Raw genomic sequence first — 21,487 nt, forward strand, 5'->3', positions numbered from 1 at the left:
CAGCCTGAAAATATTTGAAGAAGAAATGCTTCCTTTCTTTGAGCGGCTGGTTTCTGTACTACATCGATCGCTCTGCGTGCTTTGTGCTAAGCATTGCTAAGGTCACAAATGTGGAAATGACATCACCCGTCCCCAAGTGGGACAGAAATTTTGACAGGCAATCGAGTCCTGCCTTAATTTCCATCCTTACCCAGCCATACCAACATTAGGAGCAAATTCAGCCCCTACATGTTTTGAAGTTCTGAAATCTTTTCCAGTTTTTTTACCAACTGAACTTAATAACAAATATTACATGGTTACTGAAGTTTTTTAAAAAATTTCATCAGCAGCCAAGCAAACGTCAGAACTGGAGCCATGATTCCTGCTCCGTCCCCACACCTATCCTACCCCAATGTCAAGATGCAAGTTTTTTGAGAAAAATTTCATTCAATCGAATCAAATGGAGGAAGGTTTTTGTTAACAAACATCCTCATTAAAAATGATTTGGGTTATTTTAAGGCACAAGTTTAGTTTTCTGAGATGCTTTTTTGCAACAGACAGTATTAGTTGCAGATGCAATTTTCACTTCTTCTTAGCCACATCTGAACGAATGCCAACAGAGAACACAACTGCCTGAGGCTCCCACTGCTGTCCAAATCTCCCTGGGTGGATTGCACAGCAGCAAAGCCGCAGGAAAATAAGGAAAATAGCTAGGGGCACAAACAGTTGGATCTAAGTTGTGGGTCATGACTGTATCTGGTTCTGCAATGGCTGTGGAAGGTACATACAAACTAATAGATGAGACATGTGTCAAGCTGGATAGCTGAGACCACTGGCAGCCAGTAAAGGTGACAGCTTCTGTCTCAGTGGTGATGTTTTTACTGTCGTCAGAGAAAATGCTGCCTCTGGTAAAACTCATCTCTGTCCAACATGGTGCACCATCTAGTCTTTTCCTCATGTATCTGAATCTTCATGATGAACTTTCTTTGCCACCCACAAAAGATGAACCGAAGTGGTATTAGAAGAAATTATCTTCAAGTGATGCTGACTATGTTGGAAAATTTGATCAACTTTTTTCAATACTATTTTTAGGATATCATATCTGCATATAGATATTATCGATATATTTCTGTATAAATTAACCACTTAATCCTCTTTGCCAGACACTTGTTCTTTTCACTGATTTTGTTTCTCTGTCCCCCACCTCTCATGTGAAATCAATCAAAACTCCAGAAAACCTTTCTAATCCTACATCCTATTTCTACTCCTACATTATACAAGCTTGAATGGGTGCCTTCTTTGGCATGATATTTCCTGGGTCCCAGCAGTTCAAAAACTATTAATTTCCACTATTAATTTGGTCATCTTCAGCTGTGCTTATTTTTATAACCTGCAGTCCCATCCATATTTCACACCTTCCATTGCACTTAGTACAGTTGTTGAATTGCCAAAAGCAGATCTGCTCCATGCCTCTCCATTGTTTCTCACAAGTCCAACCAAGAGCTACCACCTCTTACATTGATGACTGTGCTCTTACTCTGTAGTCAGCACTAGAAAAAAAAAGGACCATGAAAGCTCCCAGATTATTATAAATGTCCTTCAGGGAGGAGAACCTGCCACCTCCATCCAATTCACCTACACTACGTGGTTGAGTCTCAATGCCCTTTAAAGTGGTCTAGCAAGCGATTCAGTTGTAAAACAACTGCATCATGAAGCCAGACCACCACCATGTTATGAGGGAACCAGGGATGGACAATAAATTATAGAGTGGTTACAGCACAGAAGGAGCCCATTCGGCCCATCTAGCCCATGCCGGCTCTTTGTAACAGTAGGCTAGTTAGTCCCATTCCCCCGCTCATTTCCCATAGCCCTATAAATTTTTTCCCTTCAAGTATTTATCCAATTCCTTTTTGAAAGCCATGACTGAATCTGCTTCCACCACCCTTTCAGGCAGTGCATTCCAGATCATAACTCGCTGTGTTAAAAATGTTTTTCCTCATGTCACCTTTGGTTCTTTTGCCAATCACCTTAAATCTGTGTTCTCTGGTTCTCGACAATGGAAACAGTTTCTCTTTATTTACTTTATCTAAACGCTTCATGATTTTGAACACCTCTATCAAATCTCCTCTTAACCTTCTCTGCCCTAAGAAGAACAACCTCAACTTCTCCAGTCTATCCACATAACTGAAGTCCCTCAATCCTGGAATCATTCTAGTAAATCTTTTCTGCACCCTCTCTAAGGCCTTCACATCCGTCCTAAAGTGCGGTGCCCAGAACTGGACACAATACTCCAGCTGTGGCTAAACCAGTGTTTTATAAAGGTTCATCATAACTTCCATACTTTTGTACTCTATGCCTCTATTTATAAAGCCCAGGATCCCGTATGCTTTTTTAACCACTTTCTCAACCTGTCCTGCCACCTTCAAAGATTTGTGCACATATACCCCCAGGTCTCTCTGTTCCTGCGCCCCCTTTAGAATTGTACCATTTAGTTTATATTGCCTCTCCTCATTCTTCCTGCCAAAATGTATCACTTGGCACTTCTCTGAGTTTAATTTTATCTGCCATGTGTCCGCCCATTCCATCAGCCTGTCTATGTCTTCTTGAAGTCTATTATTATCCTCCTCACTGTTTACTACACTTCCAAGTTTTGTGTCGTCTGCAAATTTTGAAATTGTGCCCTGTACACCCATGTCCAAGTATGTCATGTATCAAGAAAAGCAGTGGTCCTAGTACTGACCCCTGAGGAACACCATTGTATACCTACCTCCAGTCTGAAAAACAACCGTTCACCACTACTCTCTGTTTCCTGTCACTGAGCCAATTTCGTATCCATGCTGCCACCGGCCTTTTTATTCCATGGACTTCAATTTTGCTGACAAGCCTATTAAATGGCCCTTTATCAAACACTTTTTTGAAGTCCATATTCACAACATCAACCGCATTGCCCATATCAACCCTCTCTGTTATCTCATCAAAAAACTCAATCAAGTTCGTTAAACATGATTTGCCTTCAACAAATCCATGGCCTTTGTCAGTGCCTTCCACATCCCAAGAAAAATAAAAACAAACAGCTCAAACATGTCCAGTTTCACTGCACTCCTGAATGAAAGGTAAGTAAAAGATGTCACCTGATAAGCAGTCATTTTCTCATCTCCAGCTTCCAACCTTTCGTTGCAATGTTTCTTCTCTCTCTTTACTTTATCTATAGCACTGTGGTCAGTTCTCGCCTGACAAGAGGTTCTTGCCAGGCACGGGGAGCTTGCCAAAAGAGATGAGATGCGAAGTGCATGCAAAAGCAGCTCTGAAGGGCTGCTGGGAAACTTAAAGAGATGTGACCACCTATAGGAGGACTCCACATATGATGCTCAAATGTTTTCAGGGAAGGGAAACGATAAATATGAGGAAAGATTTGAGATACTGGGACAATTTCCACTGGAGCAGAGAAACGCTAAGAGGTGATTAAAAAGATGTTTTTAAAATTATGAATGTATTGATAGGATGAATATGGAAATACAATTTACCCTGGTGTGGGAGTCAATGATGAGGGAGGAACAATTTGAAGTTGCTACAAAGAGAGGGAGAGGAGAGGATTCTTCACCGCAGGAAGTAATTGAGGTCGAGAACAATGTAGCTTTTACTGAAAAAAGAGAACAAATATTTCAAATAGAAGATACAGGGTCATGAGGAGCCAGTGGGGCAGTGGGACAAACAAAGATCCAACATAGACACGAGGGTCCAAATGGCCTCCTTTTGTGCTGTGGGAATATAAGAATATTAGAAATACGTTTAGGCCGTTTAGCCTCGTGGGCCTGCTCCGCTATTCGATTAGATCATGGCTGATCGGTACCTCAACTCCATTTTCCCGCCGTTGCTCCACATCACTTGATACCCTTACCGAACAAAAATCTATCCAGCTCAGTCTTGAAAGCTCCAACATCCACAACCTTTTCGGGTAGAGAGTTCCAAATTTCTACTCCCCTTTGTGTGAAAAAGTGCTTCCTGTTTTCACTCCTGAATGGCCTGGCTCTAATTTTAAGATTATGTCCCCTTGTTCTGGATTTCCCCACCAGAGGAAATAGTTTCTCTGCATCTACCCTATCAAATCATTTTAAACATTTTAAACACTTCGATCAGATTCCCCCCTCATTCTCCGATACTCAAGGGAAATCAAGCCAAGTTTATGCAACCTGTCCTCACAATTTAACCCTCTTAAAGGCAAATAAAGAGATAATATAGCGATGAGGTCAAAATTGAAACTAAAAAAAGGCTTACATTAAATACATAGACAATAAAGGAAAGGATGACAAAGGGAATACGAAGAGGTCAGGAAAGAAGTAAAAAAAAACAATTAGGAAGGCAAAGAGGAACTACAAAGTCAAATTATCAAAGAATATGAAAAGAAATAGTAAAATATTCTACAGAAACATAAATAACAAAAGGAAAATCAGGATAGGGTTAGAGCCACTAGGGGATACACACGATAAACTCACAGGTAATGACAGCGAAATGGCAGAAATATTAAATAATTAATTACTTTGCCTCAGTATTTACCAGGGAGACTAACAGGGTGGATATGACATTAGAAGAAGAGATCAAAAAAGATATGAAGACATTTAAGGTAAAAAGGGGTGAGATAATTAATAAACTAGTCAAACTTGAGAGGATAATACCCTGGGTCCAGCTGGATTGCATCCGCGCATATTAAAATAAGTTACGGAAGAGATTTTGAAATTTGCGGATGACTCCAAATTGGGAGGTACAGTTAAAACTGAGGAAGATGACGACAAAATACAAGAAGTTGTTAATAAACTTGCAGAAAGGTCGTGTAAATGGCAAATGAATTTCAACATAGATAAGTATAAAGTGTTGCATTTTAGTATGAGGAATAAGAAGGCCACATACTCCTTGGAAAATGAAAGTCTAAATGGGGTACAGGAGCAGAGGGATCTACGGGTGCAGATTCACAAATCACTTAAAAGTAACAACAGAGGTTAACAAGACCGTAAACAATACAAAGCATAGGGATTCCTTTATAGAGGAATAGAACTGAAAAGCAGAGAAGTTTTGTCAAGCTTATATAGATCCTTGGTTAGAACACACTTAAGAGTACTGCGCATGGTTCTGGTTACAAAAAGGATACAGAGGCACTGGAGAAGGTGCAAAAATGATTTACAAGGATGAAATCAGAAGTTATACCTATCAGGAAAGATTGAGCAGGCTTGGGCTCTTTTCTCTAGAAAAGAGAAGACTGAGGGGTGTCTTGAAAATTATGAAGGGGTTTGAGAGGGTAGATGTAGAGAAGATGTTTCCACCTGTGGGGGAGTCCAAAACTAAGGGTCATAAATATAAGATAGTCACTCATAAATCTAATAAGGAATTCTGGAGAAACTTGGAACTTGCTACTACATGGAGTAGTTGAGACAAATAGGGGAATAGAATCATAGAATAGTTACAAAACAGAAGGAGGCCTTTCGGCCCTTCGAACCCGTACCGGTCCTTTGTAAGAGCAATCCAATTAGTCCCAATCCCCCGCTCTTTTCCCATGGACTTGCAATTTTTTTCCCTTCAAATATTTAGCCAATTCCTTTATGAAAGCCATGATTGAATCTGCTTCCACCACCCTTTCAGGCAGCGCATTCCAGATCAAAACTACTCGCTGCGTAAAAAGTTTTTCCTCATGTCGCCTTTGGTTCTTTTGCCAATCACCTTAAATCTGTGTCCTCTGGTTCTTGACCCTTCCACAAATGGCAACAGTTTCTCTTCATTCACTTCATCTAAACTCTTCATGATTTTGAATACTTCTATCAAATCTCCTCATAACCATCTCTGCTCTAAGGAGAACAACCCCAGCTTCTCCAGTCGATCCAAGTAACTGAAGTCCCTCTTCCTTGGAACCAGTCCAGTAAATCTGTTCTGCACCCTCTCTAAGGCCTTCACATCCTTCCTAAAGTGCGGTGCCCAGAATTGGACACAATACTCCAGTTATGGCCAAACCAGTGTTTTATAAATGTTCAACTGCTTTTGTACTCTATGCCTCTATTTATAAAGCCCAGGATCCCGAATGCTTTTTTAACCGCTTTCTCAACCTGTCCTGCCACTTTCAAAGATTTGTGCACATATACCCCCAGATCTCTCTGTTCCTGCACCTCCTTTAGAATTGTACCATTTAGTTTATATTGCCTCTCCTCGTTCTTCCTGCCAAAATGTATCACTGCGCACTTCTCTGCATTAAATTTTATCTGCCATGTGTCTGCCCATTTCACCAGCCTTTCCATGTCCTTTTGAAGTCTATTACTATCCTCCTCACTGTTCACTACACTTCCAAGTTTTGTGTCATCTGAAAATTTTGAAATTGTGCCCTGTACACCCAAGTCCAAGTCATTAAGATATATCAAAAAAAAGCAGTGGTCCCAGCACTGACCCCTGGGGAACACCACTGTATACCTTCCTCCAGTCCGAAAAATAACCATTCACCACTACACTCTGTTTCCTGTCACTTAGCCAATTTTGTATCCATGCTGCCACTGCCCTTTTTATTTCATGGGCTTCAATTTTGCTGACAAGCCTATTATGTAGCACTTTATCAAACACCTTTTGAAAGTCCATATACACATCAACCGCATTGCCCTCATCGATCCTCTCTGTTAACTCATCAAAAATCTCAATCAAGTCAGTTAAACACGATTTGCCTTGAACCAATCCGTGCTGGCATTCCTTTATTAATCTACACTTGTCCAAGTGACTATTAACTTTGTCCCGGATTATCGTTTCTAAAAACTTCCCCACCACCGAGGTTAGACTGACTGGCCTGTAGTTGCCGGGATTATCCTTAAACCCTTTTTTGAACAAGGGTGTAACATTTGCAATTCTCCAGTCCTCTGGCACCACCCCCATATCCATGGAGGATGGGAAGATTATGGCCAGCACCTCTGCAATTTCCACCCTTACTTCCCTCAGCAACTGAGGATGCATCCCATCCGGACCGGGTGACTTATCTACTTTAAATAGAGCCAGCCTTTGAAGTACCTACTCTTTATCAATTTTTAGCCCATCCTGTATGTCAACTACCTCCTCTTTTACTGTGACTTTGGCAGCATCTTCTTCCTTGGTAAAGATAGCAAAGACTATGGGCCCGACAACAACACATCTGTAGTGCTGAAGTCTTGTGCTCCAGAGCCAAGCTGTTCCAGTACAGCTACAACACTGGCATCTACCCGATAAAGTGGCAAATTGCCCAGGTATGTCCTGTCCACAAAAAGCAGGACAAACCCAATCCAGCCAATTATTGCCCCATCAGTCTACTCTCAATCATCAGCAAAGTGATGGAAGGTATCATCGACAGTGCTATCAAGTGGCACTTACTCACCAATAACCTGCTCACCAATGCTCAGTTTATGTTCTGCCAGGACCACTCAGCTCCAGAACTCATTACAGCCTTGGTCCAAACATGGACAAAAGAACTGAATTCCAGAGGTGAGGTGAGAGTGAAAGTCCTTGACTTCAATGCAGCATTTGACCGAGTGTGGCACCAAGGAGCCCGAGTAAAATTGAGGTCAATGGGAATGAGGGGGAAAACTCTCCAGTGGCTGGAGTCATACCTAGCACAAAGGAAGATGGTAGTGGTTGTTGGAGGCCAATCATCTCAGCCCAGAACATCACTGCAGGAGTTCCTCAGGGCAGTGTCCTAGGCCCAACCATCTTCAGCTGCTTCATCAACGACCTTCCCTCCATCATAAGGTCTGAAGTGGGGGTGTTCGCTGATGATTGCACAGTGTTCCGTTCCATTCGCAAACCCTCCGATAATGAAGCACTCCATGCCCGCATGCAGCAAGACCTGGACAACATCCAGGCTTAGGCTGATAAGTGGCAAGTAACATTCACGCCACACAAGTGCCAGGCAATGACCATCTCCAACAAGAGAGTCTAACCACCTCCCCTTGACATTCAATAGCATTATGATCGCTAATTCCCTCACCATCAACATCCTGGGGGTCACCATTGGCCAGAAACTTAACTGGACCAGCCACATAAATACTGTGGCTACAACAGCAGATCAGAGGCTGGGTATTCTGTGGCGAGTGACTCACCTCCTGACTCCCCAAAGCCTTTCCACCATCTACAAGGCACAAGTCAGGAGTGTGATGGCATACTCTCCAATTGCCTGGATGAGTGCAGCTCCAACAACACTCAAGAAGCTTAACACCATCCAGGATAAAGCAGCCCGCTTGATTGGCACCCCATCCACCACCCTAAACATTCACTCCCTCCACCACCTGCGCATCTTGGCTGCAGTGTGTACCATCCACAGGATGCAATGCAGCAACTCGCCAAGACTTCTTCGACAGCACCTCCCAAACCCGCGACCTCCACCACCTCGAAGGACAAGGGCAGCTGGCGTATGGGAACAACACCACCGGCACGTTCCCCTCCAAGTCACACACCATCCCGACTTGGAAATATATCGCCGTTCCTTCATCGTCGCTGGGTCAAAATTGTGGAAATCCCTTCCTAACAGCACTGTGGGAGAACCTTCACCACACGGACTGCAGCAGTTCAAGAAGGCGGCTCATCACCACCTTCTCAAGGGCAATTAGGGATGGGCAATAAATGCTGGCCTCGCCAGCGATGCCCACATCCCGTGAATGAATAAAGACAGATGCAAAGTACTCATTTAGTACCTCAACTGTGCTCTCTGCCTCCACGTGTAGATCTCCTTTTTGGCCCCTAATCAACCCCAGCCCTCCTCTTACTATCCGTTTATTATTTCTATGCCTATAGAGGACTTTTGGATTCCCTTTTATGTTAGCTGCCTGGGGAAGCTAGATAAGTGCATGAGGGAGAAAGGAATAGAAGGCTGACTGGCCTGTAATAGCCGGGTTTATCCCTCTCCTCTTTTTTGAACACTTACAATCCTTCAGTTCTCTTGCACCGTCCCCATATCTAAGCAGGATTGGAAGATAGCGGCCAGAGCTTCCGCAATTTCTACCCTCACTTCCCTGAGTAACCTAGGATGCATCCCACCAGGACATGGTGACTTTTCTACTTTGAGTACTTCCAATCAAGTATCATCTCTTTATCTGCTTTTATCCCATCTAATATTGCTCCTACATCCTCCTTTACTACTACATTGGCAGCATCCTCTTCTCTAGTAAAGACCGATGCAAAGTATTCATTTAGTACCTCAGCCATATCCTCTACCTCCACAAGAAGATCTCCTTTTTTGTCCCTAACCGACCCCACCCTTCCTTTGACTATCTATTTACTATTCATATGTTTAAAAATGACTTTTGGATTCCCTTTTATGTTAGCTGCTAATCTATTCTCATACTCTTCTTTTGTCCCTCTTATTACCTTTTTTGGATCTCCACTGTACTTTCTGTATTTAGCTTGGTAGTCTACTGTATTATGAGCCTTAAACTTGTCAAAAGCCTTCTATTTCTGTTTCATTTTAATCTAGTGAGCTCTAGCTTTGGATGTTCTTCCTTTCCCTCTCGTGGGAATGTGTCTACTCTGTACCCGAACCATCTCGTTCGTGAAGGCCTCCCATTGTTCAATTATTGTTTTGCCCAGCAATTTTTGATTCCAATCCACCTGGGCAAGATCCCTTTTTAGCTCAATGAAATTAGCCCTTTCCAGTTAGGTATTTTTACGCTTGATGCTCCTTGTTCTTTTCCATAACTATTCTGAACCTAATGATATTATGATCACTGTTCACCAAATGCTCCCCCACTGAAACATGCTCCACTTCCCCCACTTCATTCCCCAGAACTGGATCCAGCATTGCTTCCTTCCTCATTGGGCTGGAAACACACTGATCAAGAAAATTCTTTTGTATATATTTCTGGAATTCTTCTCCCTCTTTGCCCTTTACACTGTTACTATCCCAGTCTATATTGGGATGATTGATGTCCCCCATTATCACTACTCTATAGTTCTTGTATCTTTTTGTAATTTGCCTGCAAATGTTCTCCTCTATCTCCTTCCCACTATTTGGTCGCCTCTAGTATACACCCAGAGATGTAACAGCTCCTCTATTCTTCCTTAATTCTAACCAAATAGATTCTGTCTTTGACCCCAGAACTCCATCATCTCTTTCCAGTGCTTTAATAGATTCTTTGATCAATACTGCCCCCCCCCCCACTTTCTTTCCCTCCCTATCTTTCCTGAATACCTTGTAGCCAGGAATATTAAGTACCCAATCCTCCCCTTCTTTGAGCCAGGACTCTGTTATTGCCACTATATGTGGTGACTTGTGCCTGCAGCTCACCAACCTTATTTACCACGCTACGTGCATTTACACACATGCACTCTAAACTCATCTTAGACTGCCTCGCATTTGCTCCCTGTTTGATCCCTCCTATTTCTGAACTATTCATCACTCTAGCGCTATTTGTCTCTCCCAGTCCTCTGTGCACCTTGTTTCTCCTTTCTAATGTTTCATTCTGGAGCTCACCCCCTGCCAAATTAATTGTGTTCATCTGCTCTTTATCATTCGCTCATCAACACGGGCACATGAACACTTAGTTGCTGGAACTGGTCTAATTGCAATGTAGATGTCGCAAGGACATTTTCATTGGCATAGTAAACCCAGAGTAAAGGCATTGTTTTTGCTCAGTCTTCAGAGGTTTCATTGCTCTGTGTCTGGAGATGAAGTTAGTAGAACATACAACAACTGAAACTATACTAATAAAATTAAAGGCAAACACCCACATAAAGTGACTTTGTGGAGCCCCTGCACTCTGTTCCATGGAGGGATAGGACACTGGATTGTGCTCACAATCCTCCTCCACATGCTGAGTTCATGCTCTCAGCCATGCTGCTCTGGGGAAAGGCCCGAGTATCAGCCAGTATTTCCCACAGGGAGAGTGGGACATTAGTCACCCAGACCTGTCCTCGTGCACCTCCCAGTGGCATTAATAGAGGTCTAGGGATAGGTTGCCCATCCACCTTCTTAGCCAGGGATGCAGCATTGCTCGGCAGAGAGGGAAAAAAATCTTATAAGTAAAAGAGATATATCACTCTTCAAAAAGACAAACTTCATTATCCAATTGTTACATTACACTCAAAGATGTGGTAATTACGTTTCCACAGCCCAAGATTTGTTTTAACACTTATTCCAGCTCACACCAAAGCACTACTTGGTGTACTTAGAAAACATACAACTTTTTGTTATGTTTGTTATTCTCCAAATGATCAAACACAAAACAGACAAAACTGGGACAGTATTATCTGCTGTATAACAAAGCTCGCTCAAAAAAGGACTGTTAACTGCGATTAACAATAATACTACCCCAAATAATCTGTACCTGTCTGAATCATTAGGATAGGGAGGCAGACTGCCATACCTACAGTATCAGTGAAGATGCAAGAATTGATCCTACTTACCTTATGATTTAGACTCAGGAGGGAACAATGTTGCAAAATTCTCCAGTGTTAATAGCCATGAGAAAGTCAGGTAAAAGTTAAAATAAAGCTCACCCTTATTAAAGCCTGAGAATGCTGTATAATATACTCCAGCCATATTAACTGTTGATTATTTCTTGAAAAACCTGCAATGGTTATCCTCTGACAGTAAATGCTCCAGTATGGAAACGATCACATGAGGAAGCACAGTAAAAGTGAGCACCTGTGATAAAAGATGCTGTCTGAAGTTTACTGTATATATTTAAATAACTCTCCGATGGTTCAATGGGTAAATGCACCTCTAGAAAGGTCCGAGGCATGTTTCTTGGTCTGTCGTGAGTTGGCTGCTATCAACCAGAGTGGTAGTCGGGGGACTGCAAGTAGCCTCAGTCAAGGGATGGGGCTAGGCCAGAGCACCCGTTCCTGACCATGATTATTCAATGACCCTCGCTGGAAAATGAGTGCATGATGGAGATCATGTGAGGATAGAATTGGGCTCAGCTATGATCTCTCTCCCCCCCCCACCCTTTATTGTCCTTTATATGAGGTACCAGAGTGTTGCTCGCACGCACAGATGTGTATCTTAAGTCAATTTTCCTTTCTCCATTTAGCATTTAATGTATTTATGACAAAATGCTAATAACGTTGTGGACTTCTTACTGGTATCACAGCCACTGAGATTTCCAGCTTCTCAATGACATTTGTATTTTATTACACACTGATTGCAATGATCCAGAATCCCAGTGCTTAGTAGCACTGACAGGGATCGCATCTCAGGAAACCTTAGGCACCCGGCCCATGCTCCCCGCCGGAAGAGAATGATCACAGAATCATGGTTATTATCCCCTCAAGAACTACGTAAACATGATTCACACCCATTAAACAATGGTACAACCACACATTGCACATCAGTTCATCCAAAAGCGCACAACTCTAACACAAGAGTCAATCATGTAAACAATACTGTGCAGATTGTGACCTACCTACATAGTGATAAATGCGAGCTGCTCTATTAGTTTGTTTGCACATTCTCAAAATACAGTGGTTTATTGCCCAGTAAGATTTGGATTTATATATTTAATCACATAATGAACTCCTTATTTCCCATGGGCCAATACTGTAATAAGAATGCACAGCATCAAGGAAGACTGAGAATTACCAGATGTAAAGGAAGCGGGCTGATGCTTTGATGGAACTGTGGGGAGTAAGGATATCAGGGAAGAGGCAACAGGGTAAGGCAGCTGAGCTTTACCTCAAGTCACCAGAAGCTGAATGCCGTCTCCTTTTCAGATCTTCTTTTCCTGGCTTCTTTTCAGTGTGCCCCGTCTCTTTCTCTCCCTCGTCTACTAACACCCACGATATCCTCCTCTCCTTTTTATTTGCCATATCCCTGTTGTTTTCTAAGGATTTCGACCTTGTCCACAATCACAGCATGCAAAATAAAATCAAAACAACTTAAATGGAAACTAACTAATTGAGTAGGATGTGAAAAACTTCACAGACTGATGATAAAAGAGCCATCCTTCTTCTGCTTGCCAATTCAAAATTGTTAATACACATTCCTAATTGTATCAAAAAAAATACAAAAATTAAAAGTAAACAAGTTTAAACACAGCCTAATGTCCCTATTCATGGGTCAGAAAACACTACTCATACTGTGAAGATAATGGTTCTTTTTTTCTAAACCAGATGTTCTTACTGGGTCCCTAAACATCAGCATGAAGTGAAAAATAAAAATTCAACCAACGGAACTATATTGGAACACTGCAGAATAATCAAATAAAAGATTGCCAGTGATAAACAACTTATCGAACACAACAAAGTCGTCAAATATATTCTTCCTCCCCTTTTGATTTTTAACAAGAGTGATATTTTCCAAAATGTGCTTCTTAATTTTTACCTGCTGACTTTGTGTCTAAGGTGCTAGCGATTGTTCAATATATATCTATTTTAAGAGCGCTGCATCTGATGACTGATGTGGCATGACATTGTGCATGAAATTTAAAGCTACATTAACTGCATTGTACGTTGTTGTAATTGTAGCTCCAGAGCTGAAACTCACCTAATCTTGCGACTGCCCCTCGGGCGCTCTGATTGTACTGACATGTAGCTTGTGCTGCTGAGGCGTGAGGCACTGCTGGTTCGGGAGATGGCTGACACGTCGCTGACATCGCTGTCTGATGATTTGATTGAAACGTTATCAATGCTTCTATTCTGATCTTTGTATGGTAGATGCTGAAAGTGAGGAAAGTAGTACAACATCATTAAGCCTTAACATGCCTTAATATGACAAGATGTGGCGATGCCGGTGATGGACTGGGGTTGACAATTGTAAACAATTTTACAACACCAAGTTATAGTCCAGCAATTTTATTTTAAATTCACAAGCTTTCGGAGGCTACCTCCTTCCTCAGGTGAACGATGTGGAAATGAAATCCTCGAAATGAAGTCGCATTTATAATTCACAGAACAATGCTTGGTGAGTACAGACAGTTTTTTCAACTGCCCGTTGCCAAGGCAATCAGTGTGCAGACAGACAGGTGTTACCTGCCAGGTCTCACAGAATATACAAATCACCAAAAAAAAACAACAAACAAAAAAAAACAGAGATAGAGAGGTAGAAACATAGAAAAGACAGCAACTGACCCGTTATATTACAAAACAGATAACATTTGTTCGCTGGTGGGGTTACCGCGGCATCACACAACCCTGCCGCGGTAACCTCTGCAAGACATGCCAGATCATCGACACAGATACAACCATCACACGAGAGGACACCACCCACCAGGTGCATGGTTCATACTCCTGTGACTCGGCCAACGTTGTCTACCTCATACGTTGCAGGAAAGGATGCCCCAGAGCATGGTACATTGGCGAGACCATGCAGACACTGCGACAACGGATGAACGGACACCGCGCAACAATCGCCAAACAGGAGGGTTCCCTCCCAGTCGGGGAACACTTCAGCAGTCAAGGACATTCAGCCACCGACCTTCGGGTAAGCGTACTCCAAGGCGGCCTTCGAGACACACGACAACGCAAAATCGTCGAGCAGAAATTGATTGCCAAGTTCCGCACCCATGAGGACGGCCTCAACCGGGATCTTGGGTTCATGTCACGCTACACGTTATCCCACCAGTGAACAAATGTTATCTGTTTTTAATATAACGGGTCAGTTGCTGTCTTTTCTATGTTTCTACCTCTCTATCTCTGTTTTTTTTTTGTTTGTTGTTTTTTTTTTGGTGATTTGTATATTCTGTGAGACCTGGCAGGTAACACCTGTCTGTCTGTACACTGATTGCCTTGGCAACGGGCAGTTGAAAAAACTGTCTGTACTCACCAAGCATTGTTCTGTGAATTATAAATGCGACTTCATTTCGAGGATTTCATTTCCACATCGTTCACCTGAGGAAGGAGGTAGCCTCCGAAAGCTTGTGAATTTAAAATAAAATTGCTGGACTATAACTTAATATGACAAGGTACCAAACAGTTTTTTTGCTTCTCCCCATATCTTATACAATTCCAGGAATCTTGCATTATCCTCACCAGTTATCTGCCCAGTTATTTACCTTTCAACTATCCTGCTTTTTCAACAAGGTAACTGTAACAAGTGATCAGTACTCCTTATTACAAACTAGTGAGAACCTCCAAAGTGGTTCTTTTCGGGTCTCCATTGCGTCAATGTTGAAGAATTTCTGCCAACTATTAAAGAACTACAGCAGGACCAATGCACACATTTTTGACAATGATAGGTTGGCAGGAGGTAAGTATGTTCTAATACAGTTTTACACAGTATTTACATTATTGTTAATGCTGATTTGTGCCCCTTTAAATTAATTCATAATTGTTATGACTATGTAGAAAGATTTTTCTTGTTCTCTGAATGATCGGGCTGAATTATGATCAGTAACCTGAAAAGGGGTGAAGATGATATCAAAATGGCAAAGTTCAAATAGTTAATCAAAATCATTTCAACTCAAAGATGGAAAGCTGCCTTACAACAAACTCTTTTCCCTGTTATTCTTTTTAATGTACTTATCAATATATCCAGGAACCTAAAAATTAGTCAATTGTTTAGTATGTGATTTCTTTTCCAACAAAGACAAATCAAACCACTGAATTTCATAACTCATACTGCAATGTTATTCCACTATGAGCTTCATACTCGGTGATAGTGATTTTTTTTTAGACAAACTCATTTTATTTATTTATAAATATAAAACTTTTAAATTTTGTTATCAAAAATGAGAGCGCATGGAATTGGAGACAACCTATTGACATGGGTAGGGAATTGGTTAGGAGGTAGGAGACAGAGAGTAGGGTTAATGGGTATGTACTCCAATTGGCAGGATGTGGCTAGTGATGTCCCCCAGGGTACTACGGCCTCAGCTTTTCACTATATATCCAAGTTTGCTGACAACGTTAAGTTAGGTGGCACAGGAAGTGGTGTACATGGAAGCAGAGAGTTGGAAAGGGACGTTGATAGATTACGTGAGTGGGCAAAACTGTGGCAGATGGAGTTCAGTGTGGGGAAGTGTGAGGTCATCCACTTTGGACCTAAGAAAGACAAATCAGAGTATTTTCTAAATGATGAGATGCTAGGAACTGTGGAGGAGCAGAGAAATCACTAAAAGCTAGTGGACAAATACAAAAAATAATAAAAATGTTAGCCTTTATCTGAAGAGGGCTGGAATAGAAAGGGGTGTAAGTTACGCCACAGTTGTATAAAGCTCTGGTTAGACTGCATCTGGAGTACAGCGTTCAGTTCTGGGCCTCAGGAAGGATATGATATATTGTCCTTGGAGGGGGTGCAGCGCAGATTCACCAGAATGATACCGGGGCTAAAAGAGTTAAATTATGAGGGAACAATTTAATATAATTATAAATACTAGGCTTGTATTCCTTTGAGTATTCAAGATTAAGGGATGATTAAACTAAGGGGATTAAAGGCTATGTTAGGATAGATAGAGAGAATGAGCATGATGTCAGGAAGCACTTCTTCACACAGGTTGGTGGAAATCTGGACCTCTCTCCCCTAAAAATCAGTTGAGGCCAGGTCAATTGAAAATTTCAAAACTGAAATAGATAGATTTTTGTTAGGTTAAGGGTATTAAGGGAAATGGAATTAAGGCAGATAAATGGAGTTAAGATTAGCTATGAGCTGTAGGGGCAGAATGACCTATGTTCCTAAAACTTCCATAAGGACAGCATCTTCATGATATGTCTTGGCAAACCTTTTGTTTATTTACAATGACAAGGCTTGATGGCATAAATTGCACTGAAACTCATTGTCATGTGACTTACATGTGACATCACAACAAAAATGATGCACAGCTCTCCTCCCTTCCCAAATAAAACGAGGTGCGGCACACACTTTTTCATGAAGATAATGTCCCTTTAACACAGAATATCAAAATACATAATACAAAGTCTTAATAATATGCAGCATGAACTTTCTACAATGGCCAACATGATTCAGAAGGCTGATCTAGTCTTTGCTCAAAAAGCTCCCCAATGATCCATCTAATTTATACACAATTGGGAGCACATATGCTCGCTGAGTCACTGTTATTGTTGTAAAGGGGCATCAACAGTTGCCACTGCTCTGACTGCAACTACAGTATTGTCGTACAAGGCTTTTCGGGTAAGATTGGCAACTCCCTATTTTCAGCGAGGAACAGAGTGAGAACGACAATGATTCTCCAACAAGCACAGCTTCCTGTTGGGATTTCAGAATTTATCCTTCAGACTTTTATTGTAAATATGCTAGAAATGACTGAGAACCATGAGGATAAACATCAGGCTTTCTGCATCCTGCCATGAAATATCCTGCATTTTATTTTAATGGATAACTGTAAATGGATCACATTGTAATCTCAGCTCACCATTCTCTCTTTGCACAGGTCCCATCTGAAGATTACTTTGCAGTTAACTATTTCTTAAAATCTTCCCTCTTTTTCTATGTTAATACCCCAGAAGTACTTATTATCATTGCACCCACTGAGCTGACAGTACTGTGCAAAACATGCCAGACTTTACTTTGTTGCTGCACGAACCCTTAATATTGACTTAATGCTTCTAGAAGTAGCTCTGGAAGGTACTGTGGCTCCTCAGAATCTGTCTGAAGGAGTATGACATTCTGGATGTTATGGTACTGGACCAGCAACCATGCTGTTCAAATCCCACCACGCCAAGTAAATTTCAGTGAATCATAGAATCAGAATGATTACAGCACTGAAGGAGGCCATTTGGCCCATTGAGCCCATGCCGGCTCTTTGTAAGAGCAATCCAGCTAGTCCCATTCCCCTGTTTTTTTCCCAGTAGCCCTGCAATAGTTTCCCTTCAAGTTTTTATCCAATTCCTTTTTGAAAGCCACGACTGAATCTGATTCCACCACCCTTTATGGCAGATCATAAATATTTGTTGCGTAAAAAAGGTTTTCCTCATGTCGCCTTTGGTTCTTTTGCCAATCACCTTAAATTTATGTCCTCTGATGCGCGACCCTTCCACCAATGGGAACAGTTTCTCTTTATTTCCTTTATCTAAACCCTTCATGATTTTGAACACTTCTATCAAATCTCCTCTTAACCATCTCTGCTCTTACGAGAACAACCCCAGCTTCTCCAGTCTATCCATGTAATTGGAATCCCTCATCCCTGAAACCATTCTAGTCAATTTTTGCTGCACCCTCTCTAAGGCCTTCATATTCTTCCTAAAGTGTGGTGCCCAGAATTGGACACGATACTCCAGTTGTGGCCTACCAAGTGTTCAATAAAGGCTCAACATAATTTCCTTGCTTTTGCACTTGATGCCTCTATTTATAAAGCCCAAGATCCTGTATGCTTTTTTAAACCGCTTTCACAACCTGTCCTGCCACCTTCAAAGATTTGTGCACATATATCCCCAGGTCTGTCTGTTCTTGCACCCCCTTTAGAATTGTACCACTTAGTTTATATTTCCTCTCATTCTCCCTGCCAAAATTCTTTTTTTATTCGTTCATGGGATGTGGGCGTCACTGGCGAGGCCAGCATTTACTCTCCATCCCCAATTGCCCTTGAGAAGGTGGTGGTGAGCCGCCTTCTTGAACCGCTGCAGTCCGTGTGGTGACGGTTCTCCCACAGTGCTGTTAGGAAGGGAGTTCCAGGATTTTAACCCAGCGGCGATGAAGGAACGGCGATATATTTCCAAGTCGGGATGGTGTGTGACTTGGAGGGGAATGTCCAGGTGGTGTTGATCCCATGTGCCTGCTGCCCTTGTCCTTCTAGGTGGTAGAGGTCGTGGGTTTGGGAGGTGCTGTCGAAGAAGCCTTGGCGAGTTGCTGCAGTGCATCCTGTGGATGGTACACACTGCAGCCACAGTGCGCCGGTGGTGAAGGGAGTGAATGTTTAGGGTGGTGGATGGGGTGCCAATCAAGCGGGCTGCTTTGTCCTGGATGGTGTTGAACTTCTTGAGTGTTGTTGGAGCTGCACTCATCCAGGCAAGTGGAGAGTATTCCATCACACTCCTGACTTGTGGAAAGGCTTTGGGGAGTCAGGAGGTGAGTCACTCGCCGCAGAATACCCAGCCTCTGACCTGCTCTTGTAGCCACAGTATTTATAGGGCTGGTCCAGTTAAGTTTCTGGTCAATGGTGACCCCCAGGATGTTGATGGTGGGGGATTCGGCGATGGTAATGCCGTTGAATGTGAAGGGGAGGTGGTTAGACTCTCTCTTGTTGGAGATGGTCATTGCCTGGCACTTGTTTGGCGTGAATGTTACTTGCCACTTATCAGCCCAAGCCTGGATGTTGTCCAGGTCTTGCCGCATGCGAGCTCAGACTGCTTCATTATCTGAGGGGTTGCGAATGGAACTGAACACTCTGCAACCATCAGCGAACATCCCCATTTCTGACCTTATGATGGAGGGAAGGTCATTAATGAAGCAGCTGAAGCTGGTGGGGCCTAGGGCACTGCCCTGAGGAACTCTTGCGGCAATGCCCTGGGGCTGAGATGATTGGCCTCCAACAACCACTACCATTTTACTTTGTGCTAGGTATGACTCCAGCCACTGGAGTGTTTTCCCCCGATTCCCATTGACTTCAATTTTACTAGGGCTCCTTGGTGCCACACTCGGTCAAATGCTGCCTTGATGTCAAGGGCAGTCACTCTCACCTCACCTCTGGAATTCAGCTCTTTTGTCCATGTTTGGACCAAGGCTGTAATGAGTCTGGAGCCGAGTGGTCCTGGCGGAACCCAAACTGAGCATCGGTGAGCAGGTTATTGGTGAGTGAGTGCCGCTTGATAGCACTGTCGACGACACCTTCCATCACTTTGCTGATGATTGAGTAGACTGATGGAGCGATAATTGGCCGGATTGGATTTGTCCTGCTTTTTGTGGACAGGACATACCTGGGCAATTTTCCACATTGTCAGGTAGATGCCAGTGTTGTAGCTGTACTGGAACAGTTTGGCTAGAGGCGCGGCTAGTTCTGGAGCACAAGCCTTCGGCACTACAGGGGATGTTGTCGGGGCCCAAAGCCTTTGCTGATCCAGTGCACTCAACCATTTCTTGATATCAGAGTGAATCGAATTGGCTGAAGACTGGCTTCTGTGATGGTGGGGATATCGGGAGGAGGCCGAGATGGATCATCCACTCGGCACTTCTGGCTGAAGATGGTTGCAAACGCTTCAGCCTTGTCTTGCACTCATGTGCTGGACTCCGCTATCATTGAGGATGGGGATGGGGATGTTTGCAGAGCCTCCTCCTCCCGTTAGTTGTTTAATTGTCCATTCATGACTGGATGTGACTGTTTAGCATGCATGTAGTCCTGAGTTGTAGCTTCACCAGGTTGGCACCTCATTTTTAGGTATGCCTGGTGCTGCTCGTGGCATGCTCTTCTACACTCCTCATTGAACCAGGGTTGATCCCCTGGCTTGTTGGTAATGATAGAGTGAGGAATATGCCGGGCCATGAGGTTACAGATTGTGCTGGAATACAATTCTGCTGCTGCTGATGGCCCACAGCGCATCATAGATGCCCAGTTTTGAGCTGCTAGATCTGTTCTGAATCTATCCCATTTAGCACGGTGGTAGTGCCACACAACACGTTGGATGGTGTCCTCAGTGCGAAGACGGGGCTATTTCTCCACAAGGACTGTGCGGTGGTCACTTCTACTAATACTGTCATGGACAGATGCATCTGCGACAGGTAGATTGGTGAGGACGAGGTCAAGTAGGTTTTTCCCTCGTGTTGGTTTGCTCACCACATGCCGCAGGCCCAGTCTGGCAGCTATGTCCTTCAGGACTCGGCCAGCTCGGTCAGTAGTGGTGCTACCGAGCCACTCTTGGTGATGGATATTGAAGTCCCCCACCCAGAGTACATTCTATGCCCTTGCTACCCTCAGTGCTTCCTCCAAGTGGTGCTCAACATGGAGGAGGACTGATTCATCAGCTGAGGGAGGACGGTAGGTGGTAATCAGCAGGAGGTTTCCTTGCCCATGTTTGACCTGATGCCATGAGATTTCATGGGGTCCGGAGTCAATGTTGAGGACTCCCAGGGCTACTCCCTACTGACTGTATATCACTGTACCGCCACCTCTGGTCGGTCTGTCCTGCCGGTGGGACAGGACATACCCAGGGATGGTGATGGAAGAGTCTGGGACGTTGGCTGAAAGGTATGATTCTGAGAGTTTGGCTATGTCAGGCTGTTGCTTGACTAGTCTTCGCACTTCTCTGCATTAAATTTCATCTGCCATGTGAACACCCATTCCACCAGCCTTTCTACTTCCTTTTGAAGTCTATCACTATCCTCCTCACTGTTTACTACACGTCCAAATTTTGTGTCACCTGCAAATTTTGAAATTGTGCCCTGTGCACCCAAGTCCAAGTCATTAATATATATCAAAAAAAGCAGTGGTCCTAGTACCGACCCCTGGGGAACACCACTCCAGTCCGAAAAACAACTGTTCACCACTACTCTATGTTTCCTTAGCCAATTTCGTATCCATGCTATCACTACCCTTTTATTCCATTTTCTTCAATTTTGCTGACAAGCCTATTATGTGGCAATTTATCAATTGTCTTTTGAAAGTCGATATACACAGCATCAACTGCATTGCCCTCATCA

General features: G+C 43.0%; 1 protein-coding gene across 15 annotated transcripts in view; it reads right to left on the bottom strand.

Moving 5' to 3' along the window:
• The window catches only part of LOC137321665 (regulating synaptic membrane exocytosis protein 1-like), a 984,914-nt gene that overhangs the window by 210,654 nt on the left and 752,773 nt on the right, over positions 1 to 21,487 (bottom strand). For 10 of the 15 annotated variants that reach the window (XM_067984176.1, XM_067984175.1, XM_067984173.1 and 7 more), the window contains 2 exons: positions 13,448 to 13,620; positions 12,638 to 12,799 (listed from right to left, as the gene is read on the bottom strand). In XM_067984176.1, coding sequence (XP_067840277.1) covers positions 12,638 to 12,799; positions 13,448 to 13,620 — 335 coding nt within the window. The remainder of the gene's footprint in view (positions 1 to 12,637; positions 12,800 to 13,447; positions 13,621 to 21,487) is intronic. The other 5 variants (XM_067984183.1, XM_067984184.1, XM_067984179.1 and 2 more) reach the window with 1 other exon arrangement.

The sequence above is a fragment of the Heptranchias perlo genome, chromosome 5, assembly GCF_035084215.1.
Source record: "Heptranchias perlo isolate sHepPer1 chromosome 5, sHepPer1.hap1, whole genome shotgun sequence".
NCBI classification, from domain to species: domain Eukaryota; kingdom Metazoa; phylum Chordata; class Chondrichthyes; order Hexanchiformes; family Hexanchidae; genus Heptranchias; species Heptranchias perlo.